General features: G+C 38.4%; 1 protein-coding gene across 1 annotated transcript; it reads left to right on the forward strand.

The window, feature by feature from the left end:
• The first annotated feature begins 4,621 nt into the window (after nucleotides 1-4,621).
• On the forward strand, nucleotides 4,622-6,545 carry LOC145062520 (cytochrome P450 76T24-like). Its single transcript, XM_079010114.1, has 3 exons — nucleotides 4,622-5,235; nucleotides 5,318-5,746; nucleotides 5,829-6,545. The coding sequence occupies exons 1-3, from the start codon at nucleotides 4,786-4,788 to the stop codon at nucleotides 6,435-6,437; spliced, it is 1,488 nt and encodes a 495-aa protein (XP_078866240.1). The 5' UTR covers nucleotides 4,622-4,785; the 3' UTR covers nucleotides 6,438-6,545.
• Nucleotides 6,546-22,848: the final 16,303 nt, after the last annotated feature.

Here is a 22,848-nt window from a genome sequence, read left to right on the forward strand (position 1 = left end):
TTCTAAGCAAATTAACAAATCAATGGACACATTTAAAGCATATTCATAAATGAGTAGCCAAAACATGGAATGAGAAGCAAGAAAAAAAGTAGTAAGCTCATAATCTTCAGAGTTTGTTTGGAGAGAAAAGACAAAATGTCTGGAAAATGGGAGACTGGTTGAATAAGGTTTTAGAGGTGACGCCTTTAACGACGACAATAACCATTAGCAGCAACATTTAAGTCGTAATAATGATGAAAACCGAATGCTTAGGAGGGAACTTGTCGCTGGCAAAAATTAGGAGGATTTAGTGGCGACATGCAAGTTGTCGCCGCAATTGTTATCATTGCTAATAATCTTATACGAACATAAATGCTAGCCAGTGGATCGATATGTCTTACCAAAGGCTAGGGTTAATGTCACACGAACCACACGGATCGAGGGAAACTATAGCGGAGACATTGGACGCGTACAGTTCGTTATCGATGCTATAGCCCAGATTTCTTGTAGTGGCAAAATTTAATGTGTTTATAAAAAAAAACGTTTTGATGTGATTTAAAAACAATATTTTGTTTAGAACGCTCAAACCGAAGAAGACAAGTATCCCCTATCTTAATAAAGAAACCTTTTAATCCTCTGTGGCATCTTCTCAGCCTAGTATTTTACAAAGTTGATTATTGATTTTGCCCTTCTCCGTTTCATATTCCTGCCGAGTAGAAATTGCTTCTAATCCGGAAACAATATATTGACACCTTCAAATTGAATTCAACCGATAATCTCTCCCCCAATTTTTCCCTCTAGTTTTTGGGTACCAAATCACCCTCCATCATAGTGGAACCAACAAGAAAGGGGCTGTTATTCATATCAAAATGTCATGAAATCATTGTTACTGAATTTCCTAAATTGCCCTTCATGATGAAAATCCTCCAATTTGAAATAGCTTTTCAATTGGCATCACATATTTGGTACGCCAGTGCTTTAGGTAAAGTGTAAAATGACTGACTGGTTTTATGCTTTTTTTACATTTCTTGAAGTTTTCTATCTTTATTTAACATTAATTTTTATATTTTAAGATTCTAGACTGAGACCTAATGCAAAAATATTTCTTTCTCACCAATGGATACAAAATTGAAGCCCTGTTGTATTGTAGTTTTCACTTTGCCATAGTGGTAAACTCAGGTAAAGTGTAAAATGACTGACTGGTTTTATGCTTTTTCTACATTTCTTGAAGTTTTCTATCTTTATTTAACATTAATTTTTATATTTTAAGATTCTAAACTGAGACTTAATGCAAAAATATTTCTTTCTCACCAATGGATACAAAATTGAAGCCTTGTTGTATTGTATTTTTCACTTTGCCATAGTGGTAAACTCAGGTAATCGTTGTAAGGATATAGATTATATAATTTTATATATAAATCATGTTTTGATATTTGAAGAGCATCTTTTTTTTTTCAAAAACATAGAAGATTATGCAGTGGGTGCAAAAACTTCAAATGCGGATGTCCTAACCACCATTGAGAATCTCCATGTGGAGAAGTCAATGTATTTATTTCCTTGTAATTAAAACTAAAGTACAAAGCTTCAAACACGCTGGTATTACAATATATAATATTATAATATAATTTGTTTTTACTTATTGACGTTCCAAATTTTTGGAACCTGAAACAGAGTTGCTATTAGCTGAAGCTACTCTTGTTGGCAAGTCAAATGAAGAAAACCATTCAATTAATAAAAATTCAGATGTATCACAAGACGGTTTTGTAGTTTCCACATTAGCTATTTATGAGAAATTACCATTAGAATCTTCATTTATAAATGATGAATCTAATCAAGAACATGTACATTAGAAATTACTTTCAGAATTAAATGTCACTGAGGTAACAGTAATAAATGGTGACTCATGATGATGAACCAAGGTAAAATGGTCACTGAGGTTCAACATATCTTAGCCATCTAAAAGAGTCCCAATAAAGATTTCTTATGTGTTGACACCCTTAATCCTATCTTAGTCAGGTAAATCGAGTTTCTTCCTATATTTTTTTGTTCTAAGACTGTGATTCCAGACGATAAAGTATATTATCTCAGTTCTTCCTACATTTTTTTTGTTTCACTTCCTTATTTTAATTTTCAGATTTCATACAGATGGTGGTGGTTAAGTCAACTACAACCACCATGGTTTTGATCGTTGATCAAGCCACAATCAGATCGTGTCAAATATTTTAACTGTTTTACTCTTCTGATATTGTCATTTTATTCTTCTCCAGCTGGTCAACCTTTCTTCTACGGGTATGTAAAGCTCTTGCCAATATTGATTTTTATTATACCGGTAAGTATATTCTTATTGTTACTGTTACTTTTACGATATTTATCATATATAAAATCCATTATTTGGTCTAATCTTTTTTATAAAATGATTTATAAGATTGTATTGATTTGATTGTATTTAAAATAATATTTGATAGGATTGATCCGGTTGATGTGTTAGATTCTTAAAAAAAATCCGCTCATTTGATTTGAAAAAAGTGATTGAAATTACTCATCGGGTATGTGGATGAAGATAAAATAAAATCTAAATCAACCTAATTTTTAGGTAAGCGGGTCAAAATTTGTTGAGACAATCTCACTAGGTTGTTGTGATTTTCTTTAAAAAAAAAGTAAAATTGGAAATAAAAGTAAAAAATATGTGCAAATGAAAATTATGCAATCTTATCACGGCATAATGAATTTCTTTAAAAATTATAATTTTTACGTGCTTAAGACCATATTAAACGCATAAATGGAATAAAACTTTTAGGTTTAAGTGGTACCATGGGCATTTGTGTCAATTTGACATTTCTTGGTAATGAAAGTAAAAAAATATATGCAAATAGAATAAAGTTTTTAGGTTTAAGTGGTACCATGGACATTTGTGTCAATGTGACATTTCTTAAGTTTCTTAGGGTGCGGGGGTTGATTTGATTCGTTTTGAATCACTTTATCTCTCAACTTTCTACATCCAAGACTATATTATGGCAGTCCAAAGATTGGTTGTAATCAAAGTGCGTAAAAGTCTAAGAAAGATCAAGCCTTTTTCCTAATCCATTCGCATTGATTTATGTTAAACTCTTATGTTGCTATTGAGTTTTACTTCAGTTTCATGTATAAATGTTCTTTTAGCTATAATCCTATTCAATAAGTCATACTATTTTATGGTGTTAACATGAATTGCATTTGTTAAGTTACGCCTAATCATAGTCTGTTTTGTGATGGATTTTATCTAATCATTTAAAATGACTTGCGATTTTGGAAAGACCATCTTAGAATGACCATTTTGATCATCTCTAAATTTACATTACCATTTTGATTGTTTATAAAGTGCATTACCATTTTGGTTTTCATACGGATAGGTTTAGACTTGGACATGCTTTAATGAATTTGTTGGGTGCTTTACTGTGCTACTCGTGCTTATGTTCTTAAAATAGTAGTAAGTTCCACTTCTGTTAAAGAGTATTAATAACATGTATTTGATGATCAGGTGGTGCTGATTAGTTTTGTTTTTCAATAAACACAGGGGTGCTTTATTCATACTGTTGCTACTAAGTTTATTAACACACAATGATGACGATGTTTTCCAACATCTTCTCATTGATGACTATTTTTTTTACATAGATACTTATTCAAGATTTTGTTGTGAATAAACCATCAATTTTAGACATTTATTCATGCAGCATGTTGTTGTGAAACCTTAGAAAATATACAAAATATGCATGTTGTTGTGAAACCTTAGAAAATATGCAAAATATAATATTGTACTTTATAAAAAAAAATGATTTTAACCATTTTTGCATAAGAATGTATATTGTTTTGGTGTGTGGTACTCATTTGCCCGTTAAATTGTACATTTTTATAGATATGATTTACAAATTTGAAATTGTACATCTTTATAGATATATATGATTTACAAATCTCCTATTTATAAATAGCTTTCTCTATTTGCTCTACTATCTAAGACATATCATACTTTATAGTTCCTAATTCACAAAATTATACATAACCAAATAATTTATATAAAAATTATAAAATTTCAGATTATTTATTATTATTTTAATAAAATTTAATAAATCTTTTACCCGTATTTTCCACGGGTTGTAGCTTAGTTTTTGATAAAATCGTTTTACGGTCTTTTTTAATAATTTTTAATAATAGTAAATAGTGTAAACTTAACTCGTTGGACAACCTTGTTATTGTTCTGTTCTTTTTGTAATTTGCTCTTTTTTTGTAAAATCTTGCTAATCATTTAATATAATTTTGTCCTTCCAAATAAAATGAAAAATAAAAAAAATTCACAAAATAATCATTTTTGTGATTTCCTCCAAGCATACCAGCCTTTATAAAACGATGCAAAGAATGCAATATGTTCAGTTGGTTGGCCACAAAAATCATGTGTAACCAATTTCCAAAAAACATTGCAAGTCAACCTCTAATGTTAAACATAGTTTCAACACAACGACAGTCATGCCAAAATGGCTTTAGAAATGAAATACACGTAGACGTAACTGAAATTAATTATGCAATATTGTTTTTTGGTAACAAAAAATATTCAACCATCTTTGATGTTAATAAATTTATTGTCGTTCATTACTTTATATTGTATGTGAAAGGTCAGAATAAATTATTTACATATAACATGCACATGCAACATCAAATGTCACAAGTATAACAAACTGATAGTTTGTAGTGTATATATAGCTATTACAGCCTTATATGTGAATGAATAGATTGAATGTGACCAAATAACACACACTAAAACTCCCACACAAACGGATGGACTATCTATCCTTGTTTCTCTCACTATCTTGCCTTTCAATATTCATCTATGCCGTCATCATCACTAGCCTCCACAACTCCCGACGTCTTCCGCCTGGACCTCACCCTTTTCCAATTATCGGAAACCTCTTAATACTTGGTGACAAACCCTACCAGACACTTTCCACACTCTCCAAACGTTATGGCCCGTTAATGTCGCTTAAGCTTGGAACCAAAACAACAATAGTTGTTTCATCAGCGGACATGGCAAGAGAATTTTTTCACAAACATGACCGATCATTCTCTGGTCGCTCAGTCCCTGAAACCGCCAGAATGGTGGACCACAATAAGTCGTCCATAGTATGGCTGCCCGCCGGAGATCAGTGGAGAAGACTACGGAGGATAACTAAAGAATATTTTTTCTCCGTTCAATCTCTAGATGCTAGCAAACTTTTACGTGAAAAGAAGGTACACGTAGATTTGCTTTCTTTCAAATTTATATATCTAAGGATTTGCGTTTGACCAATTTGACATTTTTTTATGGTTAAAGATAGGAGAACTTCTTGATCATATTGATCGATGCTGTACAAATGGAACTGTTGTGAACGTAGGTGCAGTGGCATTTACGACAACTCTCAACGTTTTCTCCAACTACATGTTCTCATTGGATTTAGCACAATATGATTCTGTGTCTTCACAAGAATTCAAGGATGCGGTATGGGCTTTGATGGAAGTTTGTGGGAAGCCGAATCTTGTGGACTTTTTTCCAATACTTAGACCATTTGATCCGCAAGGACTAGGACGAAGGGTTTATCATTATGGAAAAAAATTATTGACTATTTTCGACACGATCATTGACGAACGGTTGCAAAGAAGGTCAAATTCCTCAACAAACAACGATGTATTGGACATGCTTCTCAACCTCAACATGAAAGATGAATTCGTATTTAGTCGAAATGAAATTAAACATTTGCTTTTGGTGAGTAAATCCAAACACATCCTATGTTAATCTTTGTTCAAAAGATTGCCTATTATAACTAATCATTGAAGAATTATTGTAGGATTTATTTATAGCAGGAACTGATACAATATCAAGTACGTTGGAATGGGCGATGGCTGAGCTTATTCGTAACCCTCAGAAAATGGAATTGGCTCGTTCAAAGATTTTTAAATTAATGCAAAACGAGAACAGAAGAATTCAGGAACAAGATATCTCTCAACTCCCTTACCTACAAGCTATCATAAAAGAAACTCTTCGGCTACATCCTGCAGGCGCTTTTCTTATCCCTCACGAAGCAATAGATAATGTTGAAGTACAAGGTTTCATCGTGCCTAAAAATGCACAAATCTTATGTAACCTTTGGGCGATGGGACGGGACCCGCAAGTCTGGTCAGACCCGGAAGCATTCATGCCAGAAAGGTTTATGGAAGTCGAGATTGATTATAGAGGCCAAGACTTCGAGTTTATTCCGTTTGGTGCTGGGAGGAGAATATGCCCAGGATTGAATATTGCTCATAGAATGTTGCATATAGTGTTGGGGTCTTTGATTCAGAAGTTTAACTGGAAGCTTGAAGAAAAAATAAGACCACAAGATTTGGACATGGGAGAGAAATTCGGGATCACATTGCCAAGAAATGTACCACTCATGGTCAATCCCATTAAACTTTGACCACTTTCTAAACTTGTTAACTTATTCTAATATTGGAAGTAAATACATATTTGTAGTTATTGTATATTGACTATCATTTTAAAAAAAAATAAACATAGTTATAAAATTTATCAAAGGGGTGAAAAATAAAAGCCCTTAACTTTTGCGTTTCGGCCTCTTTGTGTTGGTTTTTCAGTGGCTAACCCACACCATCAATATATAGAAACAAAAGAACAAGCCATGTTGATGGTTTTTTTAAAACATCTTCTTGCAATTAGAACAAAAGAACAAGCCTAGGCGGCATCGTCTCAGTCATCTTCATGGCCATCAATCGTGTTGGCGGCGACAAAGGTCATGTAATCAGCATCGTCTCCCCCCATTTAGGTCTGAATCATATTGTACCTCTTCTAAATTTGCGTTGTGTGTGTGTGTGAGAGAGAGAGAGAGAGAGATGTGTTTTCTCTTAATCACTTTAGCGTTTCTTTATGTGTTTTTTCCATTGAGAATTTCATCTATATTCTTATAAAATTTCATAATTACGTGTATATTCTTGTAAAATTTTAAATTACATATATATCCTTACAAAACCTATAAAATTACATATATATCTAAATACTTAATTAATTAATCATATTTAATATATTAAAAAAATATAATAACATGATATTTAAATTAATATTTTTATTAAAAATATAATTAACTTGTAATATTACAATATTATTTTTTTCTTACATTGTTATTCTCCACCTATTTACTTTATGAAACATAAAAAATATTGAAACCCACATTGAAGGTATTATTTTTTCTATCATTTACCTTAGTAGTTATTACTGGAAGCAAAGGAGGAACAAAACTGTTTAGAAAAAGAATATTTGTAGGTTTTGTAAATCGATTAAAGGAGATAAATTATATTGTTTAACAATTTTAATATGCAATAAATGAGTTTTTCTAATCGATTATATCTAGATAACCATATTGTGAATAAGATGATTGATTATAAAAGAGATTGCAAATAAGTATTTTGGTAATTTAGTTATAACTTAATTTAAAGATAGTGTTTTTATTATTTCATTAAATTAAATATGATTAAATTAACTATTTGGATTTATATGTAATTTTATAGGTTTTATAATGATATATATGTAGTTTAAAAACTTTACAAGATATATACGTAATTATGAAAGTTTATGAAGATATAAATGAAAATTTCCTTTTTTATTTGTCTTTGCCTTCTTTATCTAGGGCACCGTGTTATACACAAAACATGCAACATAAGATGCCACGTTGTAGTAATAAGTCCGATCAGTGGCTACATCAATCGGATGTTAGCCAAAAATTCAACGTAGCACCATATAGATAACATAGTACTGCTTTGGTTGCATTATAATACTTCAATAGATTGTACTTAGATAGCATAGTATGGATTTGGTATACATGTTGGGTGGTATATGCGGTATTGACAGGAACACCAACCACCCACGCAATACCATCGAAAAACATGTCTTGTCCGTCTGATTGTTCAGAACAGCTAGAGATTGTTGGCTTCCACCGGCTACTTTTTTAATTTATTTAACAACTAGAAATATCCTTTAAACTTCTTTCATATAAAATTAGCTTTCAACCTATACTCTAACTGTCAAATGGATTCATAATCACATATAGAGTTTTCATCATTAAGCTAGACACCGAGTTTTCAACTAGTATACATATACGTGTAACACTCACTTTTATCAAGTCGTGCTCATTGTTTTTATTATAATGCAAGTGAGTGTATAGTCACATTCATCTTACACATAGATATGAAGTATTTTCTATAAAATACGTGTTATGTTTAATTATATTGTTTGTTTATTTGAGATGAATGTTGAAGGAATGTTTTATATAGGTTTTAAACTGTACATATATTTTTATCGACAAAAATGTTAGGTAAAACATGGGTAGATAGTTGATGTGTGATGAAACAAAATGATGAGAGGCCTCGATGTTATTGTGACCCAGTCATCTAGTGGAGTATTGATGGCGACCACGGACTTTTCTAGATAGTCATGTGGAACGCTGGCAAGCTCGCAACATTTAGGTGTTAATGAGCTTGGGTGTTCATTTGATGTACTCCATCCCCCACATGGTTGCCTTATTTGACATAAATTGCTAGGAAACCCCCAAAGAAGTGTTGTCGCCCCGATGAAAATCCTTAATCTAGGTCCAAGGTTCTAAATGGCGTGAGGCGTGGTGTGGCGGCACGGCCAAGCCTCAAGCTTAACGAGCCATGGCGAGCCATGACGTTTTTCAAGGCGTGATGTAAGGCGGCGATTTTGTATTAATTTAAAAATTATATTGCCACATAAATAAAAATTTATATTAAATATAACTAGTTTTTAGAAGTGTTAGATCAATAACTAATAACAAAAAGTTAACAAAAACCACAATATCTGTATCTCTGATTAGAAAAGACATAACAAAGAACAAAAAACTGTGTCGCAAACAAAAAACACACGCCATAGCACGCCATAACGCGCCATGGCGCACCATATCACACCTTGCCACACGTCACGCCTAACAGCAACGTTATGAAGCTTTTCGTAATGACGAAGACACGCCTCACGCCATGGCGCGCCTTTTAGAACACTGGCTAGGTCCATTGTGATAGTTGTTTTAGGGACGTAAAGTGAGGATAACGGGAATGGTAATCGGGTTGTTGTTGTTTGATGAAATTAATAAATTTATTTATTATAGGTTGAAAACCATATATGCTAACCAGGCTCCCAAGTCTGACCCACTTAACTTTCTGTATTATAGGTATTGGACCTAGAGCATAGTTGGACGGCAAAGAAAGATTTTTGGATTATAGGCCAGTAGTTGTAAATAACTGTTTTAAGGCTTATAATGTACTATTTATGCTTTTGGTCTGTATCGGAACATGCCATCCGGAGGTTTTGATATATAATGAAAATATATATATTTCTGTAAGAAATGTTTTGTTTGGGTGACAAATTTCGCAACATCTTCTAAAAGATTACTCTGATTTTATTTTAAAAGTATAAACTAAATAGGTCTTTTCTGGCCGAGAAATTGGGGATGTCACACCAGCTTGCCTCGCTTCCTGAACCAGATGACACCCTTCCAAGGTGACACCTTTAGGAGGACCATGTCGCCTACCTGAAACTCCAAGTCTGAACGACGCTTGTCGGCATAGCTTTTCTGCCGACTATGAGCAGTCTGGAGCCTGCTTTGGACCTGTTGGATCCTCTCAGTGTTCTTGAGTACCACCTCAGTACTCTCCATGACCCTCTGTGCGACCACGCCCCAACAGATTGGGGTCCAACACTTCCTCCCATAGAGCATCTCAAATGGAGGTCGATCTATGCTGGCGTGGTAACTATTGTTATACGAAAATTCCATTAACAGAAGATACGTATCCCAACTGCCACCAAAATCCAATACACATGCGCGTAGCATGTCGTCGAGAGTCTGAATCGTCCTCTCGCTCTGCCCATTCGTTTTAGATGTAAAACAGTACCGAAGTGAAAACAAGTACCCATCTCATCATGAAACCGCTTCCATAATCTGGAAGTAAAACGCATATCTTGACCTGACACAACTGATACAAGTACCCCATGACGTGTCACCACCTCTCGTACATAAATCTCTGGTAGCTTCTTAGCAGATATGCTCTCCTGAATCGGAACGAAATGAGCGCTCTTGGTCAACTGATCCATGATTACCCATATCGAATCTAATCCACGTGCGGTCCTATGAAGCTTTGTGATAAAATCCATAGTGATATCTTGCGGCTCAGGGCATCAGCCACCACATTAGCCTTGATCGGGTGGTAAAGGATCTCACAGTCATAATCCTTCACCATATCTAACCACTGACGTTGCCTCATGTTCATATTTGGCTAATCCATGAGGTACCTCAAGCTCTTGTGGACCGCATAAATGGTACAACAAACTCCAAAGAGGTAATGCCGCCAAATATTGAGGGCGAAAACCACAGCCCCCAACTCTAAAGCATGTGTCAGATAGTTCACTTCGAGTGGCTTCAACTTCCTTGAAGCGTATGCTATAACATGACCCCTCTACATCAGCACTACACCCATACCTGTGATCAAAGCATCATAGTAAAACACAAAATCATCTATGCCCTCCGGAAAAGTCAGAATCGGTGCCTCACACAACCGTTGTCTGAGTGTCTCGAAGGCTTCCCGCTGCTCAGGCCCCCATCGGAATGTCACCGACTTCTTGGTCTGTCAGGTTAAAGGAACAACAATATTGGAGATATCCTAGATAAATCTCTGATAATAACCCGCCAGACCAAGAAAACTCCAAATCTCAGATGGAAACCACGAAACCTCCCACTGCATCACGACCTCTATCTTGGCCGGGTCGACCAAAATACCCTTATGGTTGACAAGGTGCCCTAGAAACCACACCTCGTGCAACCAAACCTCACACTTAGAGAGCATTGCGAAAAGTCTCTCCCTCCTTAGACTCTTTAGCACATCCCTTAGGTGCTCCTCGTGCTTCTCTTCAGTCTTGGAATAAACTAACATATCATCTATGAAAACTATCACGGACCAATCCAGCCTTGGTCTACACACGCGGTCTTGAGATCCATGAACGCGGTTGGAGCATTGGTGAGCCCAAACGACATCACCACGAACTCATAGTGACTATAGAGAGTCCGAAACGCTTTCTTCTGTACCTTGTTGTCCCTGACTCACATCTGGTGATGCTCCTTGAAATAGGTCAAAGAAATCATCAATTCTCGGGAGAGGATAACAGTTCTTCACCGTTACCTTGTCCAGCTTCCGGTAATCTATACACATCCGATATGACTCGTCCTTCTTCTTCACAAACAAGATCGGGGCTCCCTTTGGTGAACTACTCGGCCTGATAAATCCCTTGTCTAACAGCTCTTGCAGGTGTGTAGATAACTCCTGCATCTCGGGAGGAGCCAACCGATACGGTGCCTTGGATATCGGAGCCACACCAGGAACTAGGTTAATCCTAAACTCTACCTACCTCTCCGGAGATACCCCAGGTAGATCCTATGGAATACATCTGGGTACTCTTGTACTACTTGTACATCATATGTTGTCTCCTTACCCTTATCTTGGGTATCCATAACATAGGCGACATAACCTGCGCAACCTTGCTAAATGTAGCACATCGCCCTTGCTGCCAAACACAAAGTCGGTCTACATTGTGGCCTCTCTCCCTAAATCACTAATTCTCCCCTACTGGGAGTCCGAACTCTCACTAGCTGCTGCTAGCAGTCGATCACTACCCCATTGGGGCTCAGCCAATCCATACCTACGATGACCTTATCCCCTCGTAGGGGAATAGGAACCAAATCTACTGAAAACTGCTCATCGAACAACCGTAGCGTACATCCCCGATGAACCCTCACAACCCTAATGGTCCTATCATCTGCTATCTCTACATCCAGTGGACAATCTAGCTCCCCCAGAGCTCCAACAAATTTCTTGCTAAGCGTGAGCGACAAAAAAGATCGGATAGCCCCCGAATCGAACAATACCAGAGCAGATATATCGTTCACTAGGAACGATCTTATAATAAAACACGTAAACATGACAACAATAAATATAAATAGATAGATAAGGAGAAGATACATACCCATAACGACATCAGGAGTTGCACGTGCCTCCTCTGCTGTCAACTGGAAGGCTCTGCTCTTCGTCACTGGCACCTCTATATGGCCCTGCCTACCGTCTTAAATCCTCAACATAACAGGAGCGGGTGTCGCCACCTGTCCTGCTGCTGCTAAACTCGGACACCAGGACCTCTTGTGGCCCCTCTAATTGTATTGAAAGCAAGTCAGATCAGATACTATGGTTGTGATGGTAGCAATATAATCCCTGCTCACATGCCAAGTCCAACCTCACTTGAAGCAGCCTGAACTACCCGCCCTGAACGTCCCCTCGTGCATCCTACCACACTTGTCGCAACGGCCTCGACCCTGTTGGCTCTTCCCTTTGAAATCTAGTTTGGGCTTTTTGCCCGAGTCCTCCACGCTAGACACCGCCTCTGGCTTCCTCTTCCTCTCCATCTCTAAAGAGCCCTCGCTATCATATCCTCCAGCGTCCTACAACTGGAGTGACTCACAAACTTTCTGATGTCGCCCTATTGAGAGAAAAACTTTGAGACATACTTGAACAAACGTTAGAACAAGTATATTGCGGAATAGTTAATCTCGAAGGATCTAAAAGCTCAACAATAATATTTAGAGTTAGATGCTAGAGAGTTAGTTGCAGAAAAGTAAAGAAATGTAAATGACAACAATTATTATATCAAGTATACACTTAAGCTGATTCATAACGAGGAATGCATTCAAGCCAAGTTAATAAGTGAGATAAAACTTAGTGATTAACTCACAAAGGACTTGCTACGAAGAGAGATTGTGATTGATTATGAGAGTAAGAAAAGTGAATAAGTAAGATAGAAAGATAACTTCAGAGATGTGTATTAGAAGTAGATGCGATACACTTCTTACTCTTTTTTTGATTACATGAGAATGAGCTCTATTTATAGAGACTCATAAAGATCACTAGATTACAACTCTAAGAGTAACCATGCAAGGCATACTGTACAATAGAGTGTATTTCAGAAAAGACAAAGTAACGTAATCTAGATAGAAATGCGGAAGATAGAGACTGCGGTTGTTGATTGCTGATGAAGTGGCTTGACTACGGTGGCTTGGAGGTTGCGGTAGCTGAAGTTCAAGAGGGTCACTTTTTTGATTTAACAATTTCCCCCTAAGTGACCTCTTTTGTTGGATAAGGTGTCTAAGTCCATAACTATTTCTGGTATGTACTTGACCCGACCCGGCATGGTCCATTTGGGTTGCATGGCACCATGCAATTGGATAGACTAAATGAGAGAAATAACACTTGGAGATTATTAATATATTATAATTTCTAATATATTAATAATATTATTTGATTAGTTTGATCAATAATTAATTTAGAATTAATTAAGTGGTCAAAAGAGAACTAATTAAATATATGGGTTGATTATGTAAATCATCCATATCTTGTATAGTGGGCTAAGAGGCTCCATGGATTATCAAGTTGGGTTCTACCCATAGGATGCTCCATGGATGCTCCATGGGAGTTACAAACCCATGGGTCATGGAAATGAAGAGTCATGACACATTAGGGTTTACATGGTGTAACCCTAGATGTGTCAACACTATATAAGAATCATATTCTCCACCAAAATCGGCTACACTAAGAAACTAGAGGGCTTGGCCGATTTTAAGAAGTGTGTATTATCTCAAGAGTCTTTCCAAGAGCATTTGGTGTTGTGTGAAGCATTTGAGGCATCACACTTGGGGTGCTAGGCTCACAAGGTTTCAAGGAACGCAAGCAACAACAAGGTAAGTTATTCTATCTATTATTCAAGTTAAAATTGTTCCCCATGTATGCTAGATAGGAATATAGCCTTGGAATTCAACTTAGCATGATAATTAGACAAACATAGATCCAAGGTTATTAGGGTTGCATGTACACTTAGGAAGTGTTAGAATGCTCAAAACCCATCATCTTTAACTTTTGATCAGCTATCAAGTTTAAGGAACTTGATCAGGATCCACCAAAACTTCCTGGTGTTCTCCAACCAGTTGATTCTTCTAAGGATCTCGAACTTGACCTCTACAGTGGTGTGCTTGGATTTTTCAACTGCGTTTCGGCATATGTCAAGTTGCTTCCTGGTGAGATGATGCATGGAAGTCACAGGAATGAAGTATTTGACATTATCAGTCTTCCTCTTGAAAATGACTCCATGTTCAGGATAGTTGGTTGCACCTAAGGATCTTTCTTCATAGCCTTCAGTAGGCATCGGTGCGGGGTCAAGTGGTGGCAGATCGACTATCTTGGGAATGGTGGGGTGAATATCTATGTCGATCTTGGCAAAATCACAAACTGTTTCCTTCAGAAAGGTATTAGCCCTTTCTAGTGAAATCTTCATCTTCGGGTGCTTCTCATACTTGTGTTGAAACACCTTAGCGATGGGAAAGATTTCTTCAGGGTTCATACAAGGAAAATCAGCCTGGGTGCGGATGTAATCGTGTTCCCTTCTGGTCAGAGTGTACTGGATGAATTCAGCCTTCATAAACTTCCGGATTTTGTAGTTCTTGATTGCGGATGGTCTATCATTAGACTATATGTTTTCAACGGGAGAGACATGCTTAGCATAGAATTAACTAAGTCTCTCAAATTCCATTGGCAGTCTTTTGGCGTCTGGAAGGCTGTGGTCGAACTGCTCAAATACAGTGAAGTATCTGGCATTGGGAGCGATTGGAACATCCCAGTATCCATCTAAAGGGGGTCCGCATAGGTGAGGTGTGGAATGTAGTCATCATCAAGCAGTCTTCGATGGGGATTGACCTAAGAATTCATCAAGGACTCATCCATGATAATGTCAAATCCGCATAATCTCCATACTTCTTCAGCGAGTTTGGCTACCTTCCAATATCTTTTCCTTTGGGCAGTGGCAGGTGAGTCATTTGAACTCGGAGAAGACATATACTCCGCAAGGTTTTTGAAGTGAGGGGGAGTCTCTGGTTTTTCTAGAGTGTTTTCTACTTGAAGTGGAGAGTTGTGAGGTGTAGTGTGATGAGATGGTTACGGTGAAGGTTGTGGTGTGGGAATTTTTTCAGTAGTGATAGGGAGAGTTTGATGTTGTGAAATGGATTGGTTGGAATGATGTACTTCTTCTTCACTTCCCCCTCTTGATGAGTTCAGACCCGGAGCCTCCTCAAGCCATTGATGAAGGACATCAACCTTGGCAAACACCTCTTGGAATTGAGCTTTGAGGGCTTCAGCTAGTTGTTGATTATTTGGGGTGGAGGGGTTGAAGATTAGCCTATGGATCTCCTTGGTGAGGTGAAGGATTTCAGGACCATGGAAGTTGGCAGACAAAGATCGCTGCAGTCGGTTGATTGTAGTTTGAAGAACAGAGATTGCGGACTCATAAGCAGTGTGAGTCTCAGCAATCAACTTTTCAGAATGGGAGGCTTGATCCGCAATGGTTGCTTGGAGATCTGTCTTGATTGCGGTAACCTCATAGATGAGGCGTTCCGCAGCAGCCATAAATTCTTTGTGGTCAGCTTGACGATTATTGTCAAGAGACCGGATCCCCATTTCGACCTTTAGAAAGATACGCTCCGTATCCATTCTCTCATGCGTTTCCAGGCGTTCAATCCTTTCCATCAAGGACTGTGGTCCAGGGATATCTTCTGGTTGCGGTTGAGTTGGCTTGACCGTAGCCAGGATTTAATCGACCTTGGCCTGAAGACTTAAGAATTCCTTCCTGGTTACTGCATTCTTCTTCTACTTCTTCTTCTCCTTGGGCTTAGAAGTTGAGTGATGAGAACCACTGGATTCTTCGTCTTCATCAAACATCATTAGGTCGTCATCAGAAGGAGAGGGTTTGTTTACCTCTTGAAGTTCAGCATCATCAAAACCAAAGATGGGATCAGAACTCACTTCGATATCTGGTCCTTCATCTTGTGAACCTTCAGCAGTGGGAGTGGGGGGAGTTTTGGAGACATGTTGGTCAGCAGTGGCTTCCTGAGTTTTGTTGAATGTTTCAACCATTTGTGTCATCCAATCATGAACTTTAAGGATGGTGGCTACGGTATTGGCATTATTAATGACATCTGCCCAATACTTAGCCACAGCTTGTATCTCTTGTTCCTTCAGCTGTTGTTGTTTGATTTGCTGATCCTTACGAGCTTGGAATTCCCTATGAAAAGCGGCATACTTCTTTGCTTTGGCCTCATTTGAGGGTTGATACTTGCTCCAAGAATCACTAGAGTTTTCACCGTCAATTCCTTGTAAATGCACCAAGGTGTCCCTTGGGTTCACGGATCCTTGCACATTTGTGCTCACCGTGCCTAAACCACCTGTTTCTAATGAAAGCAGAGTAGGATTTCCTGAGCTTCCTTGGTCTCCTTGACCTGTGGTCAAGTTTGGCCTCGGCTCAGTTCTAGCATGGGCGGAAGAAGTGCCCTGTGGTTGGGAATGTGTTTGATGTGTTTGGGTGACATTCAATAGGATGGATTTCAACTCCTCAGGTGAAAAGATATGCAGTCGGGAAGCCTTGGAGACTTTACGGCAAGAACCAGTATTATCCCTTTGGGAATGTACCGGGGGGGAGTCTCCTCTTTGCTGCGAATCAGACTCACTTTCTGAGTCTAAAAGGAAAAAGATAGTGGTTTTGAATGGATGTGCAGGCATCCCAAGGACTACCGGAGCCTGTAGAGAGGCTGAGGTATCAGTCCGTTCATGCATTTGGCTAGAGGGATCAGTTTTACGTTTCTTGAGGATTGATATGGGTTGGTTGTCCTCTTCAGAATCACTGATGGAGTCATGATGACTTGGTTCCACAGTGATGATTGCGGGTGGTGTTTTTCTTTTCTTTGAAGGTTTGGAGGGTTTGGAAGCATCCTGTTTAGGAGTTCCAGATTTCTTTGTGTTGCGGGGGCCATGAAGAGTTGAAACTTTATGTTTACGTCTTTGGGAATGAGAGACATTGGAGAGAGTTATAGAGGAAGGGACTGCGGTACCTTCAGGGTTTATGATTGCGGATGGAAGAGGAGGGGTAGGAAGGTATGGTTCAATACCTTCTGTAGCCTCAATGTGGTCTGAGACATCAGCAGTCTCAAGACCAAGAGTAGAAAGAATATGGGTAGGGAGTTTGCGGATTGGACCAAAGATTGTTTGATCGGAAGAAGAATTGTACCTTTTTAGATCCTTGGTGACGAAGAAATTGATGTCACCACCCATGTCTATCCCTGCATCCGCATGTAAGTAAGAAATGCAGAGAGACCAGAACCTAGCAAAGGTAAGTTCAGTTGGGTTCTGCCTTGGGCTCTCTGTGGGAATGTATTGTAGAAAGTCATCCCAAAGGATCTATCCGTAGTTTATGTCGTGGCCTGTGAAGATGCTCCAAACCAGTTCCAGTAGTTTAAGACCCATGTTGTCAGTGCCTCCAGTTCTGTCGGATAGACTGTGGATGATAAAGTGGCACACAAACTGCCAGACTGCAAGCAATTGGTTCTTCTTGAATTCACCAATGCCTTTGATCTTTTTCTGAGAACCCATCTGATAGAGTGCCGAAGTGATGTCCGCCATTGATGGAGTGAAAAATTTAATGGAGGGATGAACAAGAAGGTTAATGGCGTTGAGGAATTTTCATTGGACAGAATGACCAAAGAATCATTTATTAGGTTTAGATGGACTTCTTGGGGGTTATCGATTGGGCGATAGACGGAAAAGGCACATTTGTAGAGGGTTGAAATGGGAACAACGTCTGTGAAAGAATCAAATGGACCAAACAGGGGATGGTTTTTCAAGAACTTGATTATGAGTTTGGTGGGAGCATTGTAATAAGGTTGTTCTTCGAAGATAGCTCTGATATTGCTTGAAGCAATTGTAGGAGAGTCTGAACCAGTTGGGTTCACTGATCTAGAAGCTTTGGATTGTTTCTTTGACACACCGAATTTCACCATTGTTGAGTTTGAGAGAGCTTCGAACAATGCAGGAAAGGATTAAAGGTTTTGAGAGCGTAAATGTTTCTTTGTGGAGAACAAAAGGGTTTTATAGTGGCTTAATGGAGCGGGAAATGTTTTTTTCTTCTTTTGACCTAAAAGAAATTGGGTGAAATTGGGTAAAAAGTTTGGGTTTATCCTTTGAATTAGCATCTTTAATCTTAGCCACATATTGACAAATGAGGGATAAAAAATGAATTTGGGATTAATCAGAAAAGGGACTCTGCATTTAATGAAATGTCAGATTTTGTATCACGTCTTGAGAACATGTGGTGGGGGAGAGATTAATCCGTTGGATAAAGGGGAAGTTGTAACGGATGTGATGGTTTAGGGGTAATATGAAAAGACAGATTAAAAGGATTTGATTTGGAAAATCTTTATTTTGTGATCATACCTAAAATAGGTCTGACACGAGGTTTAGAGAAAAATAATGAGACGGTATCTCAAATGAATGTTTCTATTTAATGTTTTCTTTAATGAATGATCATTCAATAGAACACTATTTTTTTTTGTTTTTTGAAAAAGAATGAACAGTCTGAAAATCAATTTATGTGACTGCGGATGGACACATCATTGCAGATGGCTTCTTTGTCATTGCGGATGACTGTATTGGGAGAAACTGAGAAGAGCACTTGTACAAGAAGTTAGTAATAACAAGAAAGAATGACCCGTGAAAGGTAGATATAATATATGGTTGCGGTACATAGACTGCGGTACACAAGATATACCAAAACCATCTATGATAAATGACTTTCAGTTAGGACCGCAATGGAGACCAAGAATGGTCTGCGGTACCTATTAATTCAAGAAGAATTGAGGGTCCGGATTCATCATTCCTAACATTTGTAAGAAGGCATTGAGTTTGGTAGAGTCAAGTGCTTTTGTAAATACATCAGCAATCTCTTCATGAGTAGGAACAAAGATGATTTCGATGTTACCTTTCAGAATGTGGTCTTTGATGAAGTGATACCGTAGTTCAATGTGTTTCGTCTTGGAGTGTTGAATAGGATTATGAGATATTGCTATGGCACTTTCAGAATCACAGTAGATTGGTATCCGCATCATTCTGTATCCGTAGTCTAACAGTTGTGTCTTCATCCATAGAACTTAAGAACAACAGCTGGCTGCGGCCACATATTTAGTTTCTACGGTAGACAATGAAACACAACTTTGTTTTCTTGAGGACCAGCTGACGAGTCTACCTCCCAAAAATTGACAACCAACAGATGTACTTTTTCGATAAAGATTGCATCCGGCATGATCCGCATCGGTAAATGCTTGCAGACTGAAATCATTGCATGCGGGGTACCATAGACCAAGAGATTTTCTTCCTTTCAGGTCCCGGAGAATTTGTTTAGCTGCGGTCATATGTGATACTTTTGGGTCAGCCTGGTACCTTGCACATACACCAATAGCAAAGACAATGTCTGGTCGGCTTACGGTGAGGTACATTAGAGAGCCAATGATGCCTCTATAAGTCTTGTGATCCACAGATTTGCCATTAGGATCAGCAGAGATCTTATATCCGAAGGCCATAGGGACCTTAGCCGAGGAGCAGTTATCCATAGAGTATTTCTTCAATAGTTCAGTGGTGTATTTCTCTTGATGAATGAATATCCTTTGCTGAATTTGTTTGATTTGAAGACCTAGAAAGAAATTAATTTCTCTATTCATGCTCATTTGAAATTTGTTTGTCATGAGCTTAGCAAATTCATCCACCATTTCTTAATCAGTCGATCCGAAGATGATATCATCCACGTATATTTGTACAAGCATATGGTGGTCACCATTTGCTTTTTCTAAATAGCGTGGGATCAATCATTCCTCTGTTTTAGCCTGAAGACACTAAGAATTCAGAAAGAGTCTCATACCAAGCTCTAGGGTCTTGCTTCAGACCGTAGACTGCCTTTTGAAGCTTGTAGCAGTGGTCAGGGAATTCAATACTTTCAAAGCCAGGAGGTTGCTGAAGATAAACCTCTTTTTTCAATTCCCCATTAAGAAAAGCACTCTTAACGTCCATTTGGTGTACCTTGAAGTTTTTGTGGGCAGCATATGCTAAAAAGATTCGGATGGCTTCCATTCTTGCCACCGGAGCATATGTTTCATCGTATTCAACACCTTCCAGTTGACTGTACCCCTTTGCAACCAGTCTTACCTTATTTCTGATAACCGCACCAGATTCATCTAGCTTGTTCTTGAACACCCATCTTGTTCCAATAATAATATGACCTTGCGGTATGGGAACGAGTTGCCACACATTGTTTCTTTTGAATTCTTCCAATTCTTCTTGCATTGCAGAATTCCAATCAGGTTCCAATAATGCTTCTTTGATCGATCGTGGCTCGACTGTGGACATAAATGTTGCGTAGTGACAATGATCAGATAAGTCCTTGGCCGAACTAGTCTGGATACCTGCGGATGGATTGCCAATAATTTGACCTGGTGGGTGGTCCTTCGTCCATACGTGTAGACGAGGCATCAGATGATCAGCGGCTGCGGTAGAAGGAATGTCTTCAATATCATAAGTTTCTGTGGTTGGTGATGGCAGTTCCCCCTGGATTTGAGAACATCCTGCAGAGTCATTTTGGCTTATTGGAGCAAGAATGAACTTTTCTTGAGCAGTTTGGAGAGGTTCCCCATGGATTGGTGATGGGAGTTCCTCTGGAACCTAAGAAGGTTCCCCCTGGACTGCTGGTGGAAGAGTAATGATCCTTGAATTGGTTCGAGTGTCAATGTTCTCTATGATTTCATCATCCGAATCTGAAGATACGTTTGATGGTAATGATTTTCTGAGGAGAGGAGCGTGATCATCATCAAGTATTGGAACCTCGATGGTTGTTGCTTGATCCGGAGTAGAGCTTTTCCCCTCAATCAGAGAGGTAAAAGTATGGAGAGATGCTACATCAGTGTGTTGTTGTTGAGTGGTCGGTGACACAAGAACTTCGGATAGTTTCACCGTTTCAACAGGGTCAAAGAGATCGTCATAATTGACTTCAACTAGATTTAAAGGACCTGAAGAAGAAGGAATGTCACTTTCCATGATGGCGGTAGTTTCAGTGGATGGAGGGGCGTTGCGGATGTAAGAATCATCAAATTTCAGATCGAAGCTTTCATTGATTAGCCTCGTATGTCTGATGAGAACCCGGTAAGCAACCTTTTTCGTAGAGTAGCCAAGAAAAATGCCTTCATCAGACTTCGGTGCAAATTTGTTAAGCTGATCTCTGTTGTTGATCACAAAACATCTACACCCAAAGATATGAAAAAAAAACGAACATTTGGTTTACGGTTGTTAAGACCCTCATATGGTGCTTTATTGAGGCGTTTGCACATAATTTTTCAGTTTTGAACAAAGCATGTGGTTGCTACAGCTTCAGCCCAAAAGTAAAGAGGAAGGTGTGCGAAGTTGAGCATGGATCTGGCTGCTTCGACTAGTGTACGGTTCCTTCTCTCTACTACACCATTTTGTTGGGGTGTATAAGGAGCTGAAAAGTTGTGATTGATACCTTTGGACACCAAGAAGCTATTGAGTGGATGGTTAGTGAATTCGGTTCCATTATCTCTACGGATGCGTCTTACAGGCAGCTTGATCTGGAGTTCTATCTCTTTGATGAAGTTGATGAGAATATGCGGTGTTTCGGATTTGATCTAGCTACGGTTGATGGACCGCAAAGATCAATGTGCAGAAGCTCAAGTGGTTGAGATATTGAAGAGTCAAGCACCATGGGGTGACTTGCTTTGGACTGCTTACCACATTCACAAGTAGGACATAGAGTGTCATTGCTGAACTTGAGAATAGGTAGTCCTCTGACCAACTCTCCAGTAACCAAAGTGTTGATGTATCGGAAGTTGAGATGAGCGAGCTTGCGGTGCCATAACTAGCTGACTTCGGATACAGCTTTGGAGAGGAAGCACAGCTGCGGTTTTCCAATGATGAGAGAGACATCCATAGGATACATGGTACCCTCGGATCATGACTTGATCAAGCAGGTGCTCCTATTACTTGTCATAACGTAACAGAATTGATCATCAAACTCAACTCGATGGCATGCCTTACATAGTTGGCCAACACTGATGAGATTGTGTTTAATGCTTTCTACATAAGCAACCTTCTGAATTGAGAAGTTCCCCGTAGTGAGTACACCGTACCTCGGATGATTCTATTCGTATTGTTGCCGAATATAACATTTCCACCATTGCATATAGGCCTGAAATCTCGAAGGTATTCTAACCTTCCGGTCATGTGCAAGGAGCAGGAACTGTCAATTAACCATTCATCTTCTTGTTCCTCCTTGCACAAAGCCTAAGAATTATACAGTTAGTTTAGGCATCCAAACTAGTTTGGAGCCTGGAACAACAGGTGAGTTTCTGAATGATGCATGGACCGAGGTTGCAGGGACTGGTTTCGTGTTAACTTTTAAACCTAGTCCTGGGTGTTTGTGAAATTTTGGAGTGTTGTGTGTTTTTGTAAAACTACGAGGTTTCTGATTTTTGCAACTACACCAACACGCACAGGTTGAGATTTTGTCATTTGTTCTGACACCATGTTTGGTCAGCGATCTAAAGGAAGAGTTGTTTCGCTTTTGACTAGACCGAGGTTGAAAAGATCTGACATGAGTGTTGTCATTTTTCTGAAAAGTTTTTTTTTGAAATAGGTTTAGCACGTGTAGATATTTGTGTCTTTTTTTGTTGGATTTGGTAAAATACCCTTCCATTTGTGAAAATTTTGACGTGACTTTTAATGTGTTGGAGTGGGTAAAACACCTTTCCATTTTGGATCATCTGAGAAATAGATTTGAAAAACACCATTTTGAAAAGACTTTGAACTCTTTTGAGTCATGCCAGATGACTTACGAAT

Source organism: Lactuca serriola, chromosome 7 (assembly GCF_051521515.1).
Source record: "Lactuca serriola cultivar US96UC23 chromosome 7, Lser_US96UC23_V15, whole genome shotgun sequence".
In the NCBI taxonomy this organism is placed as follows: Eukaryota; Viridiplantae; Streptophyta; class Magnoliopsida; order Asterales; family Asteraceae; genus Lactuca; species Lactuca serriola.

Coding starts and splice junctions, on each gene's coding strand:
- LOC145062520 (XM_079010114.1), top strand. CDS start 4,786: ATGGACTATCTATCCTTGTTTCTCTCACTATCTTGCCTTTCAATATTC. Junction 5,236..5,317: donor AACTTTTACGTGAAAAGAAG/GTACACGTAGAT, acceptor TTATGGTTAAAG/ATAGGAGAACTTCTTGATCA. Junction 5,747..5,828: donor AAATTAAACATTTGCTTTTG/GTGAGTAAATCC, acceptor GAATTATTGTAG/GATTTATTTATAGCAGGAAC.